General features: G+C 33.0%; 1 protein-coding gene across 3 annotated transcripts in view; it reads left to right on the top strand.

Annotated features, from left to right (window-relative positions):
* LOC129758459 (eye-specific diacylglycerol kinase) overlaps positions 1-22579 on the top strand; it is a 164024-nt gene that overhangs the window by 40830 nt on the left and 100615 nt on the right. For all 3 annotated transcript variants that reach the window (XM_055756072.1, XM_055756147.1, XM_055755994.1), the window contains 2 exons: positions 581-719; positions 15525-15728. In XM_055756072.1, coding sequence (XP_055612047.1) covers positions 581-719; positions 15525-15728 — 343 coding nt within the window. The remainder of the gene's footprint in view (positions 1-580; positions 720-15524; positions 15729-22579) is intronic.

Here is a 22579-nt window from a genome sequence, read left to right as displayed (position 1 = left end):
CATAAATTTTTAAATGCTTAAATGAAAACTCGTCGTCGTCGTCGCTTTTTTCTTCAACTCTTTATCCTAAATGTTTAGGGAGCAAGCACAACACACCGCAATGTGTTGTTCCTGCTGCTGCAGCATCAAAACAGCGAGAAAAATGTTGAATGAAAATGCTCATAATGCTCCGGCGCTTTTTGTTCAGAATTCGTAAAATGATTCTTACCCCCAGAATTATGACCTTCCGCGAATTCGGGCGGAACTTTCGAGCCTGTTGAATTCCACGGAGCCACATCATCCGTTTTATGGGCCTCCGACAACACCCACGCTTTTTGCCTTTTTCTCACGGAAGAAACACGAGGGCTCAAAACGTAAATTATCATTAGGGGTAGGTATTACCCCAAGCATCTCTTCCATTCATGAATCCCCAAGACGGGGATTTTTCGCATAATATTCGCGCAACATTCAATTACCCCGCAAATGTTCGGCATGAATGACATTAGATCGACAACAACAAAAACAGTGCAATAGACGAAACAGAAAATCACCCATAAAGTAACTTTAATGTTTGTTTCATTCTTGGTTTATTTTCTTTCAGAAAATCTAGCACCGATCCCCACGGGCGGCAAATCCGTTGTACGCCGGATTGGAGCGAGAATGCCGTCTCCGGGGACCATCTCTGGGTACCGACCTCGGTTTCCGGCGATTTTTGCTACGTCGGCGACAGTGATTGCACGGTAAGTGATTTCTTTTTCTTGCGAAACATTATTGAGTCATTGAGTCGGAATGACAGATTTTGAAAATGATATTGTTAAACTGGAAAACGGTAAAACTTGTTTGATAATGATATGAAAAAAAAAACAGAAATTTAAGTCATCAGTTCTAAAACAAAATTTCAAATGCCTTGGCTAATTTCATGAGTTTTTACGTTTAAAAATGATAATCAGTTTTTTTCTAATAAAATCTTAGGATTATGTCTTGGTGCATTTTGTACCTGAAAATTATAAACATGAGGGATGGAAAATTTCATTATTTTCTCATAACTTCCATAGAAAATGCATTTCGAAGCGAATGATTCACAAACAAGTCACGGTGCTTTTATAGAAGATGTTTAAAGGAAAAAATACAGTAACTCTAATTTTTTCAGAAATGAAAAATTTAGCCTTTTCTGAATCATTTTCAGGCAAAATTAAAATATTTGGTCGGTGAGTCCTCATACGTTTTGTTTTTTTTTTGAAGATTTGTAGTCCATATTTAGAAATTATTACCTGTAAATTTATTCCAGTGCATTGGAATAGTAACTTTTTTCAAGAAAAACTTATTTTTTTATTTTTACTGAAATATTTTGTCATTCTGAAACAATAAAAAATGTCAACGCCTGGAAAGATAAGTGATTTGGACTTCCTGAAAAACTTATTTTTATATGAACATTTTATTTTAAATTTTAATATTTGGAATATCCTTGTTATTATTGGTGTTATCCAAATGTAACATGAATTTATATTTGTGTGTGTGTATCTTGGAGAACTAATTCTGGTTAAAAAAATGTTATGATACATGAATAAGAACAGTCCAACACCATTTGATTGGTTTCCAACAAAATACTAAAAATATTTTTTTTTTCAAAATTGTTCATTGCAATATTTCCACAATATTTGCAGGCTCTGGTGCATATGGGTATGCACTTTTGAAAACAAAAATTTAATTTTTGATGATTTCACTCGTTTACGGCATTTTTAAAATAAATTTAAAGATAAATATTAGGTTTAAACATATCTAAGAAGACCAGTTTTCAATAAAATATTGTTAAAAGTTAAAGTACTTGCACTGAAATCTGCTTATCTTCCGCTACGTAACATCTATTTTAAATTTCTTTTTCACATATTGATGGTGAATAAATTTTCTATTAATCATTTGAACTTCATTTTTACTTAAGAATTGAAGTACTGCCGATATTTTCATATTCATGATCAACAAAACGATGAAAAACTATTTTTTTTCTAGAGAAATTTCTATTTTATCGACAGTTTTGGACCTGATTTATGCGTTTTATTTTTTTTTTGTTTTTATGGATTTCTATGGTTTATTCAAATCAATGATTTCTATACTTTTTGCCATAATTGGTATACAATTGTAGAAGTTATGATTGTTTTACTGTAACATAAATACTTCATTATGGTTCTATCACAGATAAAGTTCTATTTATTAATAAAGAGACCTTCAGTGTACAGTAGAATAATTAAAATAAGTGAGGCATGAACAAAATATGATGAATCTGACGTGCTGCAGGCTAGCTTGCCATCGATAATCTGCAATTCACTTTTGCCAACAACACTGATAATTTTTGTACATGTAAAATCGACAAAAGGATTGAAATACATTTTTTTTAGAAAAAATCCAAATTTATCACAGTTTTAGACTAGATTCATCCATTAAATAAATTTATTTCCAAAAAACTGTAAAATTTTATTTAAAACAATGAATTTAAGAGATGATTTAAATAATATAGTGGGTTGGAAATCGTGGAAGCTAAGATTATTTAATCTTAACAGTAATGCTAGCTCTTTGAATAAAATGGAAGAATCACAGAGTGCAGCAGGGTTACAAAACTTGGGCTAAAAATAATGAAAATAAAAAGGTTAAAGCAAACTCCAGGCTTCTAATGAAAATTGTATCAAAAGATAGAAACAAGCAAAATTTAAGCTAGATTGAACTGCTGTAGCGATTTGCATTGAGTCTGAAGTGCGATTGAAATTTTGAGACATTTAACTCAGGAGAAGTATAAAAACGGATTTCTCATCAAAGATGTTTTTTAACATATCGTTAACTTTCCAATATTCATTATCGTTAAATTTTTTTCAAAGCTTTAATTAAGGCAAACGTTTCTACTCCTGATCGCATTACGATAAGAGTTATCATAAAAAAATTAGAGCGGTTCCTAGTGTTTACTAATTTTCTTAATCATTGAGCTTTTTTTTTTCAATAAAATTTCCTCCAGTGTTGCCACAAAAAAAAAATCTAAAAATTATGGATTCAAATGGATTCATATTATTTTAGACAATTCTAATAATTTCAGATAATTTGACCCTCTCAGACTACTAACAGGATTTGCCAGCCAATTTTAAAAAAAATTTAGGATACGAAGATACTTTTTAAGCATTTTTTATGTTAAACAGCTCTGTAACTAGTTTAAAAAAAATTTGAAAATTTTTCAAAGTTTTTAATGACATTGTTGAGTTCAATTTAAAAGTATTAAAAGTTAAAACTTAGAGAATTAGCTCCTCTGTAATTATAAAAAACCCAAAATATATTTATTTTTTGAAGATTTCAAATAGAAAATTTTCAAAAAAATATTTTGTATGGGGGGTCACCGACAAAATATTTTAATTTTCGGTGAAAATGAACCGGAAGAAGCTCTACTTTCTACCCATGCAAAAATTAGCGTTACTGTATTTTTTTTTCTTTAAGTCCTTCTACGAAACACACCGTGAAGTGTCTTCAACTTTTATTGTTTTGCAATGAATGACTACAACAAAATGCTTAGAACGATTAAAATAATTTTGAAATTCTTTTTTCAATATTTCTGGTTTTCCGGAAAAATCTAAAACTTTGAATTCAGAATTTTTTGGCGATATTTCGAGGGGGAGATGATCTGAGCAATTTTCGACTGGTGAATTGCTCATGTTTTTCAATATTTTTGAGATTTATCTAAGGCGTTAATATTGGAGTACTTTTAAGTTCAAAGTCTATAAGAGATTTTGTGTAGTTTTTGTGATTTCTTTTTTTTTTTAAATATCATGAAATATCTCACTGAACTGTTTAAAGAATAAGTAAGCGTAAACGGGCCTTTGACTTTGGCCCCTAGGAAAGGTTGCGGAAATTCTGTAATTTCACAGAATTAAGAGAAAAAAATCATTACAGAATCTATGTCACAGAACACAGAGTTTTGAAATATTGACAGATTTCACAGAATTTTTCAACTTTGAATGGATTTCTAACTTTTTGGCCAAGATAAAATATTGACTTCTTACTTTGAATTAGTAAAGAAAGAATAATAAGATTGGTAATGTAGATTTATTTTTCCCAATTTATTATGAATTCTCAATGAACACCGTTAGAAAATTTTTGGGTAAAATCCCAGAAAATCAGATGTTTTTTTTCTTAAAAACACAGATTTTTTTTTCGGAAATTTTTCCCCTAGGGCCGCTGACTTGTTACCGAATCCGATGAAGGTTGGCTAGGAAAAGAGATCGAACCCAAATTTATCTTGGCTGACTTGGCTCAATCGTTCGGAAAAAACCTCTTCGTGCCCAAGGAATGATTTGGCACGCCATTGCTGCCGTTAATGCATCTTCATGTTGCTACTGAGCCTTTTTCTATATTAGGGTGGTTCACTGGGGCTCGTTTGTTCCAGAACAGTTTCGATAATAGTTTCAGAGTCCTCTGACTTGACTCCCATCTAAAAATGATGCCAAAATCTTAAATTGAGAAGTGATGGCATTCCATTTTTTAAGATATTTTTTACTCCGGGTGGTTTGTTTATCATCATTTGAGCCAGGCAACGGAAACAATAAACGCGAGAGGAGAGTAACGATTTTCAAAAATAATAGATATCATCATAGGATATGCTTTTGTCTAAAAAATATGAGTGGGAAGCTTTATATACAAATTTTTAATCATATTGAACACAGAAAAAAGAATGAGATGTTCTCGACAGGTATGGATCGAAAACATTTGACTAATGATGTACGAATGAACTGAACTGAAGATGAATGAAGCAGCTTCTCCTTTTTTAGAACGACGAAAAATCCGATAAAAAAACAGACACACGAACTGACCAAAAGCCTTTCTTTAAAATATACCTATTAGATAGGATTGATGTATATTCAAAGGCCTGGCCATGTACAGAGAATTTTCCGATTTTTTTAAGCAAAAGTAAAAAAAATCAATAAAATAAACCACTTTTTAGTACAAAAAGTGAGGGTATGCATTTTCCGATCGAATTTGAATTTAGAGTACATTAGAGCAAATGCAAACGTTAATTTTTTTCTCTGCTTCTAAAAATATTAAAATTATTTCTTTTTATAGAAACTATTGTTTGGGATTAAATAAATAATCTAACATTTATAAGCGATTAAAAAACATCAACAAAAAACACTTTGCTGTGTGTTCACATACCAATTTAAGTACGTTCTTAACATGAAAAGTGTGTTTTTGTTTTAAATATCATGGGTTTAAATTCTTCCATGAGGGTTAAAAAAATATCAAGCAAAAAATTCTTCTCTAAACTCAAAACTTAGAATTCTTTATCAAATTTTGATTAACAACTGAAGTGAATCAAGAGTAACGATCTCGACTTAGAATTAAAGCCAAAACCTTGAAATCTTATCCCAGGTCCAGAATCCTGCTACATATTTTTAAAAAAAATTCTCACTTGTTGATAGATATTTAAAGATTGTACTCGAAAAACGCTATCAAAAGTTATTCGCAAAAGAAGTAGAAGCATGAGTTTTGGGTACAGTCCTAAGTCTCGAATATAGTATTTTCAATATGATTAGACTCACTAAGGTTGCCTGATAGCCCGACTTTTGCCGGAATGTTTTTACTTTATAACTTCAGAAAAGTGGTCTGTGAGTTAAATGTGGTGGTGAATTAAATTTTTTTAATGAAACCTCTCGAAACAAAATATGAAATTTGCTTTCATCGATGGTTAAAATTTTTGAATTTGTTGAAAGTCTGGTAGATCAAAGTTATTTGATTTGAGCATAAATAAGTTCTTTTTATAATAGCCTTCAATTTCTTAAAAAAAAACTTATTCTATACTCAAATCAAACAAGCTCACTCTTCTAAACTCTTTTGCAAATTCCAAGAACTTTGATGAAAATAAATAAAATTTTCAAAAAAAAAGAGTAGGAGATAAAAAAAAATTCGGATCCAATTTGCTGCCTGCAAACTTGAACTAAATTAATGATTTTAGTTTGAAATTTGGCTTTAAGAAAACTGCAATACCAATATCTAATGTTAAACAATACACCGAAAAATAAAAAAGCAGATATTTTGAAAAAGAGGTACATGTTTTTTTAACAGGAAAACCTTTCATGATTATTTTTTTAATTTGGAAACTTGCTGCAAACATTTTTGGACGCAAAAAAAAAACAAAAATCAAGAATCAATTCCATAATAAAAATCCTATGCATATTTTTTTTTTAAATATAGTTTGGGATATTTAGCATGAATCAAAACTTAGAAAATTAACTAGAATTCTACTTTGTAGTTGTGATTTTCAGCTGAATTGTGTGTACAAACTAATTCTGATTAAAAATTTAAAATCTGGAAATTGAATTGGCAAGCAAATTTTTAAGTTAAATTTCGCTTGAATTTTTCAACAATGTTATGTTGTTTGAAAAACTCATTCACAAGCTAATGTTTTTCTGAATTTTAAATCAGAATTCTAAACCTGATTACAAAAATTGAACTTTGAATCTGTGTCCGATTTTAATACGATTTTCGAAATGCACAAAAACCACGATTTCCGGATCTTGATTCCAGATCAGAGTTTTATAAGCCAAATCTTAGAGCCCTCATTCATGAATCTATTATTTGAATTCTGTAGTGCTGGTTCAATCTGAATTCATTATTTCAATTATTTATTTTTTATCTGTTTTGTGAATCGGATTTAAAATGTGAATTTCAAATGATGAATCTGAGTTTTCAATTTTGGATCGCCACTAAGAAGCTTTAAATGTTTAAAATTTGTGTAAAAATAAAGTTTAAAAACTACGAATTTTTATGAAAAACAAAATTCTTCTTTTTTCATATTCGGAAAACTTTTACAAAAATATTAAAAATGCATGTGATTTTCAAAATACGTGATTCAACTTTGATAAGAAATGCAAAACCGAATTTGAACCAGGATCTCAAAGCAGCTTTTTATTCCTAATTTCTTATAACTATCCGAACTGAAAATCAAGAATCCTAAACTTGATATTGAATCAAAAATGCAAAAATATGTAGAAATACAATTTTGGTTATGGGAACATTCTCATTCTTAAATCAAACTTAAAAAAAAAACAAATTGTTCGGTTTTTTTTTTGCGTCCAAAATGTTTGCAGCAAGTTTCCAAATTAAAAAAAATAATCATGAAAGGTTTTTTAAAGTTTTTGTTTTCTAAATATTTCCTGGTATTGTCTGGAATATGGTAGACAATTTTGAAATCAAATATCTGGAATTTGCCAGGTTTTTATATAAAACAGCCCGGATATGTGCTGCAAAAAATTATTATAAAGCTTCTCTATTCTCTCCTAGCACTGTGAGCCTGTTTTGGCGAAATTAGCTGCTATTTTAGTGCAGTAACCATTACTCGGAAAGTTAACGTAATAACAAAAATTATGCTTTTCTTCATATGCTTCCTTATTTTTTTCGAATTCTGTTTTGTCCGGATTTTGACAGGAAATTTTGAAATTCCATAGGAAAATTTTGATATTCTCAGCTCGTAAAATGAGGTTTCATTAATGAAAACGTAACTTAAAATTTCTGCAAAAAATCATGAATGAATTTTGAACCAAAACTAAGCTTAGACCCCAGAGTTTGAGAATTTCTAAAATGACCCGAAATCTACTCAGTCTGTTTTTAACACCTATTTAATACCTATTTAAAACTGATTTTTCATCACATAATATTGATTACTAAATTATGCTGTCATTTTGATCTCTCTTTTCTGCTCTATCACAACAAATGAAGCCTTAATGATGTTTTGTTTTGTTTTTCAACCAAAAGTGGTTTCATTTTGGTCTACATGCCCAATTAAGGTACCGGTTTGGCATCATCTTTAAAAATATTGATGTCTCATTGAAACCGAATTTTGTTATTGGGAAAATTTTTATACTAAATGATGCATTTTGGCGTTAATAGCTCATTTTGGTTACTGTTTGCTATCGATTCAGGCATTCAAGTCTGCCTGAAAACATGTCATGGGTTTTTCTTGTTATCCAAACCTCCATAAAAAGATGGAAAAGTTTGATATCAGGAGTTCATTTAATTCATAGATTGCTGCAAAATCATCCACATCATAATTCTATGCAACTCCTAACAGAAATTGGGAAATTTTTACGTTGTAACACAACTTTGCAAAGTTGTATTTCATAATATTGCACCTCTTTTGAATTTGTTTAACGAATAATATTTAATTATTCGTTAATACTCATTATATTGGGTAGTATAAATTATATTACTTACGAATTGAGAGTCCGAAACAGTCCCAAAAAATTTTAATTTGAATCTTAAATTATAAAGAAAAATTAAAAAGGAAGATCATGATTGAAACATTTTCCATATAGGGTTAGTTGCCCTACTTTGGACCCTTATAGCGGTGGTTTTAAAATAACCATGTTTTTCTCACAACTGGACGAAAGATTTTCATCTTTCAGGAAATTTATTTATAGTTCATGATCTTATCTGCAAGTTTCAATAAGAATTTCCAACATAGGTTTTTTCCGTCATTGAAAGATTTGCAAAGTTATTGATGCTCAAAATTACCATCTTTGAACTTAATTTATAAAAAGATCCAAGAAACTATAGAAAACCGTATGAGTTGAATTTTCTACTGAAGAAAACTAAATACGCTGCTGGCATTCAAAACTTTCACGATTAACAACTTTATTAACCTATTTTTACGAATGAGTGAGGAAGTAACAGGTTTAATGATTGGAATCTTAATAAAAAATGCGAAATTCATCCATTTCAACAAAATTCTTCTTGAAGCGATTGTCGTACGTAGTTTTCATGTTAACAGTAAACTTAGTTTTGATCAACGGAAAAATTCAGATTTCAATTCGAAGGTTTAAGTTTTTCTGAGGCCCTCAATGTTATTGAAACCAAGAGTATTAGATTTTTTGCCAGACTTTAAGCATTTATCTTTCTCTCAATTTCAACATCTCTCAGCTTTCCAAGATGAAACCGTCTACAATATACGGAGCTAACCAACCGTCAGAAACGTTTTATCGCTCTTAAGCAAACTCCTCAGGCAGTTTCCAATCAAGCGTCTGGATGTGTCTATATGCACATTAACATACATAGAAACTTAAGTCTGCATAAATTTACTACCGACCCAACCACCCACAATTTGCACTACCACAATTCAGGCAGGTAATAGGTACATACATAAATGTCACGAAATGCAATTAACGGGCACAAAATTTGTCGTTCACGACATTGGCCGCTAGACTTTGCCGGAAGATTACTAGCGTAATTTCTTGAAACCACAAATTCGCTTCTCCCACCTCGAAAGCTTGAAACCTTAAGTAAGGACAATTTAAGGAGGAAGATGTTTTCCGGAAGCCCGATAGCCACCCACCCGTTTGACGATCGAACTTCTTGCTGGACTGGGTTTCCTACTTTTCTCTAGTAGTTTTCTCCTTTTCAAGATAAGAAGGAGGGGGTTAAACTAGTTTTCGGTGACAAAATTGGCCTGTCTTCATAGATTTCAGACGCGGTTCAATGCGGATTGGTACCGGTTTCATGGCTTTAGTCAAGAGATTGAAAATTGGTGGCTCCAGAGAGCTGGAAAGAAATCCAAGAAAATCCCAAATTTAAAACCCAAATTTAAATGAATATTTATCATCTTGAAGTTGGAAACTTGGAACCTTGAATTTTGAACTTTGAACTCTGAACTGTGAATTTCGAACTTTGAACTTTGAACTTTGAACTTTGATCTTTGAACTTTGAACTTTGAACTTTGAATTTTGAACTTTGAACTTTGAACTTTGAAATTTGAACTTTGAACTTTGAACTTTGAACTTTGAACTTTGAACTTTGAACTTTGAACTTTGAACTTTGAACTTTGAACTTTGAAATTTGAACTTTGAACTTTGAACTTTGAACTTTGAACTTTGAACTTTGAACTTTGAACTTTGAACTTTGAACTTTGAACTTTGAACTTTGAACTTTGAACTTTGAACTTTGAACTTTGAACTTTGAACTTTGAACTTTGAACTTTGAACTTTGAACTTTGAACTTTGAACTTTGAACTTTGAACTTTAACCCTTGAACTTTGAACTATGAACTTTGAACTTTGAACTTTGAACTTTGAACTTTGAACTCTTAACTCTAAGCTCTAAACCTTTGAGTTGTAAACACAGAACTCTGAAATCTCAACATTATTGTCTGAACACTAACTGTGAAATCGAAACTCTAAACTCCTATCGATTAACTCTTAACATTAAACTTTAAACTCTTAACCTTGAACTTTTTAAACTCTAAGTTCTTAACTTTGAATTTTGAACTGTGAACACTGAATTTTCAACTCTTTATTTTTATTTTTGTCTTTGAACTCTGAACTCTCTACTAAAACCAAACCAACCTTGGGAGATGGTGAAAATTCTCGAATAAATCACATTCAATATGTCGTTGTCCATACTTCACTTAAGGTTGAAAGCTTATTCCCAAGACCCGGCTGATCTGAGCCAAAAACAGCTATCCAGAAATATTATGTTCCATGACAGTAATGTGCAGTTTTGAATTCCCACCAGTTCCTTCCCATTTTCCCACGGCCTTGTTTATGAGACGCCGACAAACACAGTCGCTTTTCTGACACTGCTGGGAGCAATTCAGAGACTTCAATTCAATCCGACAATGTTTTCGGGATATTCATCCCCCCTTTCTTATCGCAGCCAGTTTAATCCACGTGACGTCTAGTGGGGAGCACGCTGCTGGTTGAAAATTCAACCTGACGTTGCCTGCCAAGGAGAGTTTAAACAGCGGGAATGAAAAAAACCTGAAACCTGAAAGTGACTAAAACTCGGGGTAGTCGAACCGATTTCGGGTTTCGATTCCGTTCCGATGCAAATTTATGCAAAATTTCATCCGAATTTACATCCGATTACAAATCGCTACTTTCGGTCGATTGAGACTATGACTGGGTGATTTTTTTATTCTCTCGAAGGTTAGCTTTTCTGTTCAGCAGAAATTGGGAGTCGCTCCACCCCAATGCAAATATGTGCTTTTCCCGACGAGCGTCGTACGCTCGAGTGAAAATGAACCCGGGCGGCGGCATCGCCATTGCTATGTTCTGTCATCTTTCGGAATTCAAGCACCTTTTCCCTCCAGCTTCGTTTTCTGGGGAGGGAAAGCCTCATCAACTGTGAAGCCCACCGGGGCTTCCATTCCATTTCCCATGTATGTGAGTGAACCCCCCTCGCTCTTCAATCTTCTATCAACCAAACTGAACGGAAAAAATAACAAAAAATGTTTGATCTCTCGGCTCGTTGGAGTGGAAAAATTGGTGCTATGTTAGCACTTTTTCAGCTGAGTTTATTTTTTGCCTACCATTCTTCGAAATCCTGAATGGCGGGAAGCACTTCTTTCGTATTCAAATTTCAAATAATCGGAAATTGATGGAGCAGATGGTTGTGTTTTCTCGATGATCGGCGCGAGGGTTTTTAACACTGTTAAAACGTTTTGTTTGCATTTGTTTTCGATTGCTTCTGGCAGATCGATTGAGTAAATGTTTTCGGACTCGAGTGACCTTTTAAAAAGGATCGTTGAAGAATGTTTTTTTCCAACCTTAGTTGTTGAGTAGAGGTTGGTAAAAAATTTTACATTTTACACTTCGAGATCGATCGGATTTCTTTCGGATGTTTAGAACAGAATTTCAAAATGAAAAGTCGTAAATAAATATTTTTGCTATTTTTATTTCTTTTTATCTAAGCAGTTATCCAAAGTAAGATTATTGACATTCAGAACCAAATTCAGCTTAGCTTAGCTTGTTTGACTACTCATATCCACCTTAAATCATTGAACCCGAAGTACTACAATATACAATTTTAATTACAATAATAATTAATTGAGAAATTTTTCATAACTATCTTTTATTCATGCACTTCGAATTCCACGATCGCTGGCGTGGCTAAGCAGAACAAGTTCCACATCGCCAATGGTTGCTACTCCGTGATTAATCGAGGCCATCAATTTTGAACAAAGTCCAAAAGAATGTCGCTTGGGATTAGCAGTGCATTCTCAATGTTTAAAACTGATGCTCTCCACTTTATTTAATGATTAATAACGGCGCCGGCCACGTCCTAGTAGTCAATGGGGGAAAAGGAAGGAATATTAGTTTGATACTCTTCAGGTTCAACTAGCAACCTCTTGCTCCTGCATAATCCAAAAATAATTTTGAAATAGTCAGAACCAGAAATAGTTAGTGTCACCAACTATGGAAACCGTCTGTACGTCTGCGAATCTATATTCAAGTATCCAAGGAAGGGGTTGTGTTAGTAGGGGAAAGGTTATAGATCAGGATCCATTTTGGTAAATGGTGCGATCATGTTTTCCTACACCTCCTATGCTCCTAGACATTTCGTAAGGAAACTCCTATTTCTATGAGGCATTTAATAAATGTTAAATAAATATACATTGAGTGATGTGTTGAAGGAACATTAATACCACCCACATTTCAACCTTGACAAACTAACTTTTTTCCCTAACACTGATCCCTGTTTAATCAAAGAATTTGCAAAAGGTTTTTCTGGTTAAAGAGGGACAATGTTTTGAATTAGTGTATTTTTTCATAATATGCAGGTACAAATTTTCCAAACTGTTTTTCATGATTATAACCATTTTGAAAATTCTTTCATTATTTCTTCTCCTTGCCTCTTTGAATTTCATTGCAAAAAAATACAAAGTAATATTGAAGTATTTGCTGCTTTTAAATATAGGGCTACGTATCCGTTTTTTTTTCGATTCACCAGTTCGAGTTACTACTACTAGTCAATCGGAGTATTTTATTATTTTTGATTCTGGTTTTCTTGAGAAAAAAAGCAGTACCTTTTATAGTCAACTTGAAACAAAATGGATAAATGGAATGAATGAAGGAATTAATCTGATTAAGGTAAGCTCATATAATAAAAATCTTTCATATACCTTCTAATTCTATCAATGTTAACATACACGGATTTTGACAATGAAGAATGATTCATCTCAGCGGAATCTTTATAGAGCAATTAGATAAAAAATGATAACATACAGCAGAACTTGTGATAAAAAAAAAATTGATAGCTGAAAATGAAAATTATTTTGACAAATGAATTGAATTGATTATTGCAAAAATAATATTTCAATTCGGAATGATGTTTTATGTAAAATAAAGACTACGATTTGTTTTCATGGAAAAGAAGTACATTTCTAACAAAAACACAACCCGAACTTTTAAAATTTTTGAATGTATGTGATACGTCGCGTGTTATTTGTGTGAATGTATGATATTTAAATTTTTTTTTTAAAAGTACCTAGTTGAAGTTCAACGTATTGCTATTTCCAGTAATTCTTTTTTTTGTTTTAATATAAAATCTGTAGGATATATAGAAATTTTTCATTTAAAGTAACAAATTCAAGCATACAGAAAAAAGGTTATTTAGGATAATTGAAGCCGTTGTTTAGGAACAACTAAAATCCTCCAACTGATAATAAAAAACAAATAAGAAAATTGCTTAGTACCTTCGAAAAGGTAAGAAGTGATTGCGGGAATGAGGGGGTAATTTAAAAAAAAAATCAAAAAAAAACTGTAGATATAACTTTGTGAAACTGGTAACTGTGTTCGTTTAAAAACAAAGTTTTCTTACTAAAGAAAAAAACAACGAGCAAAACACCCAACCTCACACACACACACACACACACACACACACACACACACACACACACACACACACACACACACACACACACACACACACACACACACACACACACACACACACACACACACACACACACACACACACACACACACACACACACACACACACACACACACACACACACACGCGCGCACGAAGGATAAATATGATTTCATTTTTGCTCATTTGGGTCGATGGATAATTAGAATGAATTCTGTGAAGATTGCAGCCCAACCCCGACAATACAAGCAACTGCTGATACACCACGCACTCATTTTTTCATACTTTCAATAACCTAGCATTTTCAATTGAGGAAAATTGTTCTCGAAGACCAACACTTACGTGAGCCTTCCAGTTTCCAAAATATTTAAATCATTCTAAGAAAAGGTAACAAGAATATACCAAGGCTATATAACATAATAAACTGATTCGTGCCGGTCACTAGAATATTTATGTTCAATTGTTAAACACCAAATATAAACGAAAGATACTTAGCTTCAGTTGTTTTTAAAACATTCGGATATCATTTCGACGTTCGCAGCAATCCTCAAGTACGACGAATATCATCCAAATTTTAGTATGGTGCCGTTGTTTTGATTGTTTTGTTGTTTCTGCTTTCCTCTCTCTTTCTCATCTGTCATCGGATGCAATCCAACGCGTTACGTTCCATTTTCCATCTCCATCTCGTAACGCATCACGTATGAATCACAAAGTAGAAAAAATAAAATCAACTTGGCAGCACGACTTGCTCAAGCTAAGGAACGTGAGAAAAACGAAACAAGGTACGAAACTTTTGAAATCAGCACTAGCACATATTTCGGCACTTATTCAGCGCAGAAATCAAAATCTCCATTCGGCTTCAGTAAAGGGACCCTTCATTAATAGAATGGGCTACAGTATCACTATTTAAAACTTCGCCTAGAACAAAACAAAATGAATTTCAATTCCGACCAAATAAAGAACCACTTTTCTCTGACAGAGTTGCCAAACTCCTTTCTTATTGACATTCAGAACCAAATTCAATTGAGAAAAAAAGAATCTCATAATAGAAATCATAATAAATTTTGGGAAAACTGATCCAAAATTTTCAGGTTTCTTTTAAATTAGAAAATATAATTTGTTTGAATTATGTGGCGTAGTTCTACTCTCTGGAGCCACCAGCCAGAGCTGTCTTGAATCATCTTCGGTTCTTTTTCAGCCATGAAACTGCTGTGGCTCTAAAATTCTTTCATTTCTGAAATACACGATATCAGCTCTATTTCGTCATCAGAAACTAGCTTTTCCCCTCCTTTTGAACGTTTTGAGAAGAAAAACACTGATCGGCCATTGGTAGCTACGTTCGATGCTTACGGGTGGCTCAGGGTATTCTTTCGTGAAACTTTATTATTTTCAATAATTCAACTCATTTCACGTTGATTTAAGCTAGTTTTTGAGCTCTCCTAAGCTTTCTATGCATTTCATAATCAACTCTCTGGAGCCACCAGAAACGGAATGGCCAGCAAAACACTTATGTCACAGGATTCGAAAAGACGAACTAACGTTACAAATTGGTTATTTTATGAAACGAAGGTTAACAGGTTTTTTAAATATCGAATGCCAGCTTTGAGTTTTTTGGAAGAAAAAAATCAAATGTTGCACATTTTTAAACTCTCCGATTGCACGAAAGGGTTACGATTAATGGGCCAGCGTCGTAACGATGCCACAAATCACTCCATCATCATCATCATCATGTTCATCAACGGTTTTCCACAACGCCCCTTGGTATGTTGTTTCATTTTCCAGCAACGAGCAGCGTGATTCCTTCCAACCGAGAGCCACCTAATTGATAATCCATCGATTAATTTCTCCTTTTACTCCGTTGCTTCTTCTTTGCAGAAACACGGTCCCCGGATGAAGTGTTCCGCCTGCAAGATCATCGCCCACGCCAGCTGCATCTCGGTGCTGATGGAACGGACCCAGCTGCAGTGCAAGCCCACCTTCCGGGATGTGGGGGTGCGGCAGTATCGGGAGCAAACGAAAACCCACCACCACTGGATCCACCGGCGGACGGAGAAGGGCAAATGCAAACAGTGCGGCAAGGTGAGTTGGCAGTTTTGCCATTTTTCCTTTGCTTTCTTGAGAGTTTGTTCCTTGAATTTTTTTTCTCCTCTTATTTCTGCTGATATCACTTAACTCCTACTATCGCTTCCAATGTAGGATGATTGAGCTTAACTTGATTTGCACTGCTTGCTGAATTGTTGTGGATGGTGTTATGAAGTTTTGATCTGAATGTTCGATTCGTAATATTCTTATTCCAACTTCCGGAATGACTTTCAGAGTGCCAGCCTGAAAAACTGCCAGAAAGACGATGCGAAAAATTATTTGACAGAAAAATAGAAAGACTGTCCGGAAAACTGGAAGAAAGACTGTCAGAAAGACTGTCCGAAAGACTGTCAAAAAGACTGTCAGATAGAATGTCGAAAGACTGTCAGCAAAACTGTCCCAAAGACTTCAGAAAATCTGTCTTAAAGACTGTCAGAAAAACTGTCAGAAAGACTGTCAAAAGAATGTCAAAAAAACTGTCAGAAAATCTGTCTGAAAAACTGTCAGAATGACCGTATTATAAACAGCCAGAAAGACTAAATCAAAGGCGATTAAAAAGACTATCAGAAATACTGTCAAAAAGACTGTACAAAATACTGTCAGAAAGACTGTCAGAGAAACGGTCAGAAAGACCAACAGAAAGACTTTGAAAGACTGTCAGAAAGACTGTCAGAAAGACTGTCAGAAAGACTGTCAGAAAGACTGTCAGAAAGACTGTCAGAAAGACTGTCAGAAAGACTGTCAGAAAGACTGTCAGAAAGACTGTTGGAAAGACTTTCAAAAAAAACTGTCAAAAAGACTGTCAGAAAGACTGTCAGAATGACTATCAGGAAGACTGTCAGAGAGACTGTCAGGAAGACTGTCAGAAAGTAAATACTCTCAGAAAGTCTTCCAAAAAGAAGCAAAATGATTGTGTAAAAGACTGTGAAAAAGACTGTCAGAAACACTGTCAGAGAGACGGTCAGAAAGACCAATAGAAAGACTTTGAAAAACTGTCAGAAAGACTTTCAGAAAGAATGTCAGAAAGACTGTCAGAAAGACTGTCAGAAAAACTGTCAGAAAGACTGTCAGAAAGACTGTCAGAAAGACTGTCAGAAAGACTGTCAGAAAGACTGTCAAAAAGGCTGTCAGAAAGGCTGTCAGAAAGACTGTCAGAAAGACTACCAAAAAGACTGTCACAAAGAGTGTCAGGAAGACTGTCAGAAAGACTGTCCAAAAGGCTGTAAGATAGACTGTCCGAAAATCATTAAAGAATTATGTGAATATACTGTAAGAAAGTCTTCAAAAAAGAAGCAAAAAGACTGTGAAAAAGACTGTCAAAAAGACTGTTGACATAACCGTCAGAAAGGCTGTCAGAAAGACTGTCAGAAGGACTGTCAGAAAGACTGTGAAAAAGACTGTCAGAAAGACTGTCAGAAAGACTGTCAGAAAGACTGTCAGAAAGACTGTCAGAAAGACTGTCAGAAAAACTGTCAGAAAGACTGTCAGAAAGACTGTCAGAAATACTTTCAAAAATACTGTCAGAAAGACTGTCAGAAAGACTATCAGAAAAACTGTCAAAACCAATATGAAAAAAATGTCAGACAGACTGTCGAAAGACCGTTATGTAGACTGTCAGAAAGACTGTCCGAAAGACTGTCAAAAAAACCGTCAAAAAGACTGTCAAAAAACTGTCAAACAGATTGTCAAAAAGACTGTCAAAAAGACTGTCAACAAGACTGTCAAAAAGACTATAAAAAGACTGTCAGAAAGACTGTCAGAAAGACTGTCGGAAAGACTGTCAGAAAGACTTTCAGAAAGACTGTCAGAAAGACTGTCAGAAAGACTGTCAGAAAGACTGTCAGAAAGACTGTCAGAAAGACTGTCAGAAAGACTGTCAGAAAGACTGTCAGAAAGACTGTCAGAGAGTCTGTCAGATAGACTTTCAGAAAGACTGTCAAAAAGACTGTGAAAAAGACTGTCAAAAGACTGTTCAAAAGACTGTCAAAAAGACTGTCAAAAATATCGTCAAAAGACTGTCAAAACGACTGTCAAAAAGACTGTTAAAAACACTTTCAACAAGTCTGTCAAAAAGAATATCAAAAAGACTGTCAAAAAGACTGTCTGAAAGACTGTCAAAAAGACTGTCTGAAAGACTGTCAAAAAGACTGTGAAAATAAGTGTCAGAAAAAGTGTAAGTAGGACTCTCAGAAAAACTGTCAAAACCATTTTCTAAAAGACTGTCAGATAGACTTTCGAAAAGACCGTTATGTAGACTGTTAGAAAGACTGTTTGAAAGACTGTCAGATAGATTGTCAGAAAGGCTGTCCGAAAGACTGTATCAATGACTGTCTGAAAGGCTGTCAGAAAAACTGTATCAAAGATTCTAAGAAAAATGCCAGAAAATACTTTGAAAACACAGTCCGAAAGTCTTCTAAAAAAATAGCAAATCGACTGTCGAAACGATTGTTAATAAGACTGTCAAAAAGACTATAAAATAAACTGTCAAAAAGACTTTCCAAAAGACTGTTAAAAATATCAAAAAGTCTTTCAAAAAGACTGTCAGAAAGACTGTCAGAAAGACTGCCAGAAAGACTGTCAGAAAGACTGTCTCAAAGACTGTCAGAAAGACTGTCAGAAAGACTGTCAGAAAGACTGTCAACAAGACTGTCAACAAGACTGTCAGAAAGACTGTCAAGAAGACTATCAGAAAAACTGTCAGAAAGACTGTCAGAAAGACTGTCAGAAAGACTGTCAGAAAGACTGTCAGAAAGACTGTCAGAAAGACTGTCAGAAAGACTGTCAGAAAGACTGTCAGAAAGACTGTCAGAAAGACTGTCAGAAAGACTGTCAGAAAGACTGTCAGAAAGACTGTCAGAAAGACTGTCAGAAAGACTGTCAGAAAGACTGTCAGAAAGACTGTCAGAAAGACTGTCAGAAAGACTGTCAGAAAGACTGTCAGAAAGACTGTCAGAAAGACTGTTCGAAAAACTGTCAGAAAGACTGACAGAAAGACTTTCAGAAAGACTGTCAGAAAGATTGTCAAAAAGACTGTCAGAAAAACTGTCAGAAAGACTGTCAAAAACACTGTCAAAAAGACTGTCAAAAAGACTGTCAAAAAGACTGTCGGAAAGACTGTCAAAAAGACTGTCAAAAAGACTGTTTCAAAAACTATGTGAAAAACTGTCGTTAAAAGTGATTTTTGCCAATTTTGACAATTTTGACAATTTTGACAATCTCGACAATTTTGACAATTTTGACAATTTTGACAATTTTGACAATTTTGACAATTTTGACAATTTTGACAATTTTGACAATTTTGACAATTTTGACAATTTTGACAATTTTGACAATTTCGACAATTTTGACAATTTTGACAATTTTGACAATTTTGACAATTTTGACAATTTTGACAATTTTGACAATTTTGACAATTTTGACAATTTTGACAATTTTGACAATTTTGACAATTTTGACAATTTTGACAATTTTGACAATTTTGACAATTTTGACAATTTTGACAATTTTGACAATTTTGACAATTTTGACAATTTTGACAATTTTGACAATTTTGACAATTTTGACAATTTTGACAATTTTGACAATTTTGACAATTTTGACAATTTTGACAATTTTGACAATTTTGACAATTTTGACAATTTTGACAATTTTGACAATTTTGACCATTTTGACAATTTTGACAATTTTGACAATTTTGACAATTTTGACAATTTTGACAATTTTGACAATTTTGACAATTTTGACAATTTTGACAATTTTGACAATTTTGGCAATTTTGACAATTTTGACAATTTTGACAATTTTGACAATTTTGACAATTTTGACAATTTTGACAATTTTGACAATTTTGACAATTTTAACAATTTTGACAATTTTGACAATTTTGACAATTTTGACAATTTTGACAATTTTGACAATTTTGACAATTTTGACAATTTTGACAATTTTGACAATTTTGACAATTTTGACAATTTTGACAATTTTGACAATTTTGACAATTTTGACAATTTTGACAATTTTGACCATTTTGACAATTTTGACAATTTTGACAATTATAACAATTTTGACAATTTTGACAATTTTGACAATTTTGACAATTTTGACAATTTTGACAATTTTGACAATTTTGACAATTTTGACAATTTTGACAATTTTAACAATTTTAACAATTTTGACAATTTTGACAATTTTGACAATTTTGACAATTTTGACAATTTTGACAATTTTGACAATTTTGACAATTTTGACAATTTTGACAATTTTGACAATTTTGACAATTTTGACAATTTTGACAATTTTGACAATTTTGACAATTTCGACAATTTTGACAATTTTTATAATTTTGACAATTTTGATAATTGGGACAATTTTAACAAAATAGACATTTCATCAACCTCTAGCCTACATTTACAATACCTATCAAGTTCAAGTTCGATCCTTTGACCTTCAACATCTGTTTATTTTATACGCATCAGCAGAATTAGATGTTGAGAATCGCTTTCGCATTTTCAGACAGCGGACATCAAATTTATTTTAAATGAATATCCAATTCAGACTTCCTGCTTAGATATTTTTGTAAGCTCTATGAGCCCATTTGTATAATTGGTTCCAGTCCAAATTAAACAATACCTTATTTGATTGCATCCCAATCACCTAATCAATTTCTAATCCTTCAGCAACCAATCATAAATGAGTACCCGTTTGATGAATTTATAGACAAATTTAATCCGGCTGACACAAAGTTTAAACCATGGTGGGCTTTAACTTTTGTAGCTACCCGTATTCAACAACCAGCTGTCACCCAAAAACAAAGGAGATTAATTAGATGTCGTTCGGCAAATCCTCTCAAACATCTGACGACTTCCTCAGCCCCCACTTTTCTTTGTCCCATCACCAGTTTTCGAAATTAAGTCTCAATTTCCAATTACGTAATTACTGCTCCTTCCTTGGGTAGGAAATTTTCCCACCTGTAAAGTTTCCAATCCAAAACAAATAGAAGAGCTAGCTTGGATTACCCCATTCTATGTCGAAACAGAGAACGTGAATGATCGAATAACTTTTTCGAAGCATTTCGAATCTGAATATTAAGCATCATCCCCGCATCTCGCCTTCAGATATACCTTTTCAAATCTTTAGATGCTGGCAACAAGCTCTTTCAGTTTTGGCTCCACAAAAGCGCGCCACCTCCAGCTGTGAGAAGCCATCATCGTGAAAGAATAACTTTCCTTTTGCCTTCCACCCTCTCCATTTTTTTTTGCTCACATAAACCATAAAATCTTCGAGAGGCGTCCAACAGTTTTCCTTAGCAGTGAGGTTAGTGGTTGCTGAAAATTCAGGCTTTCAAGTTCAAAGATTTGTAATGAAAAAAAAAACACACAAAAAAATCAAAATTATAAACATAATTTTGAAAAAAAAAATGTGAGGAAAAGAAATTATTTTAAATTTTTGAAAAAGTACTTTTTTGAGCATCCAAAAGTTGGATACCTTACCCTAAACATTCTAATAAAATAATCTCCCCAAAAATGGAAAACGGTAACAATCGTCTTGGATGTCGTAAAAATGAATGAAGACATGGTCTGACTCTTTGGCAGGATTTAGATTCCGCCCAGCTCCATTATTGTTCAGCAAAGAAACCTCTGTAGGTATGGGGGGATGAATTTCATTCCTTTATTCCATACTTTCTGCAACAGTAGTAGTCGTCCCAAAATAGTAGTTCATTACACAATCAAACAGCGGGTGGGATTCCTGTTCCTTGAGACTTTTTGTTGAGTGCCATAATAATCATATCATGTTATAGTAATTTCTTATGGTTGACAGTAAATTTCTTGGAAGGAGGATCATAAATTTTTGAATTTAACTGTTTTAGACCGACCTCTTTTGCTTTTATTTCAATTGAAATTGCATGTTCACCAATTTTTTTCAGTAACTTCAAGTACTTTTTTTAATTTTATGAAATTATAACTTTTTTTTCCATGATGAAATTTGAAACTCCCAAATTTGCAAAAAAACAGAATTGGAAAAATGGAAAGTATGGAAAGTTTTCTCCAATAGGAAGATCAGTAAAGTAGTTTTTTCAATGTCAGAAACTAAACAAACAAAAAATTTTAAACCATTTTCAATAAAAATAAAAATCGGAATTAGAAGTCGTTAAAAAATCAACAAAATGACAATTTTGACAATTTTGAAAATTTCTGTAATTTTGGCAATTTGAACATTTTTGACACATTTAAGACACGTATTCGAAAATTTCGGATAATTTTGACACAAATTTTGTACATTTTCTACACAATATTTTAATAAACATATCCATATCAGATCTTTTGCTGGATATTTTTGTGAATTTTTTAACCCATTTCAATAATTGTTTTCAGTCCAAAGTAAACAATACCTTATTTGATTGCAACTCAATATTGTAATCAATTTCTAATCCTTCTGCAGCCAACCATAAATGAATACCCGTTGGATGAATTTATAGGCAAATTAAATCTGGGTGTCTCAAAACTTAAACCATGGTGGGCTTTAACTCTTGTAGCGACCCATATTAAACAACCAGCAGCCAGCCAGCTGTCACCCAAAAACAAAAGAGATTAATAAGATGTCGTTCGGCAAAACTTCTCAAACATCTGACGACTCCGTGAGCAAATATTCTCACCTATAAAAATAACACTCGAAACTTAATAATAAAAAAAATCAAAAAAAAATTAAACTAAAATATTTTTTCTAAATTAAAAAAAAATTAACAAAAAAATAACAATGGGAACAGATAATATAATTAAAAACTTTGAAAGAAGTATTGAAATTTTAATAATTTCGAATAAACCTAAAGTATTAAAAACGATCAATTTTAT

Source organism: Uranotaenia lowii, chromosome 1 (genome assembly GCF_029784155.1).
Source record: "Uranotaenia lowii strain MFRU-FL chromosome 1, ASM2978415v1, whole genome shotgun sequence".
Taxonomy (NCBI): domain Eukaryota; kingdom Metazoa; phylum Arthropoda; class Insecta; order Diptera; family Culicidae; genus Uranotaenia; species Uranotaenia lowii.
Note: the sequence above shows the minus strand (reverse complement) of the source record. Positions and strands in the feature narration are given on the sequence as shown.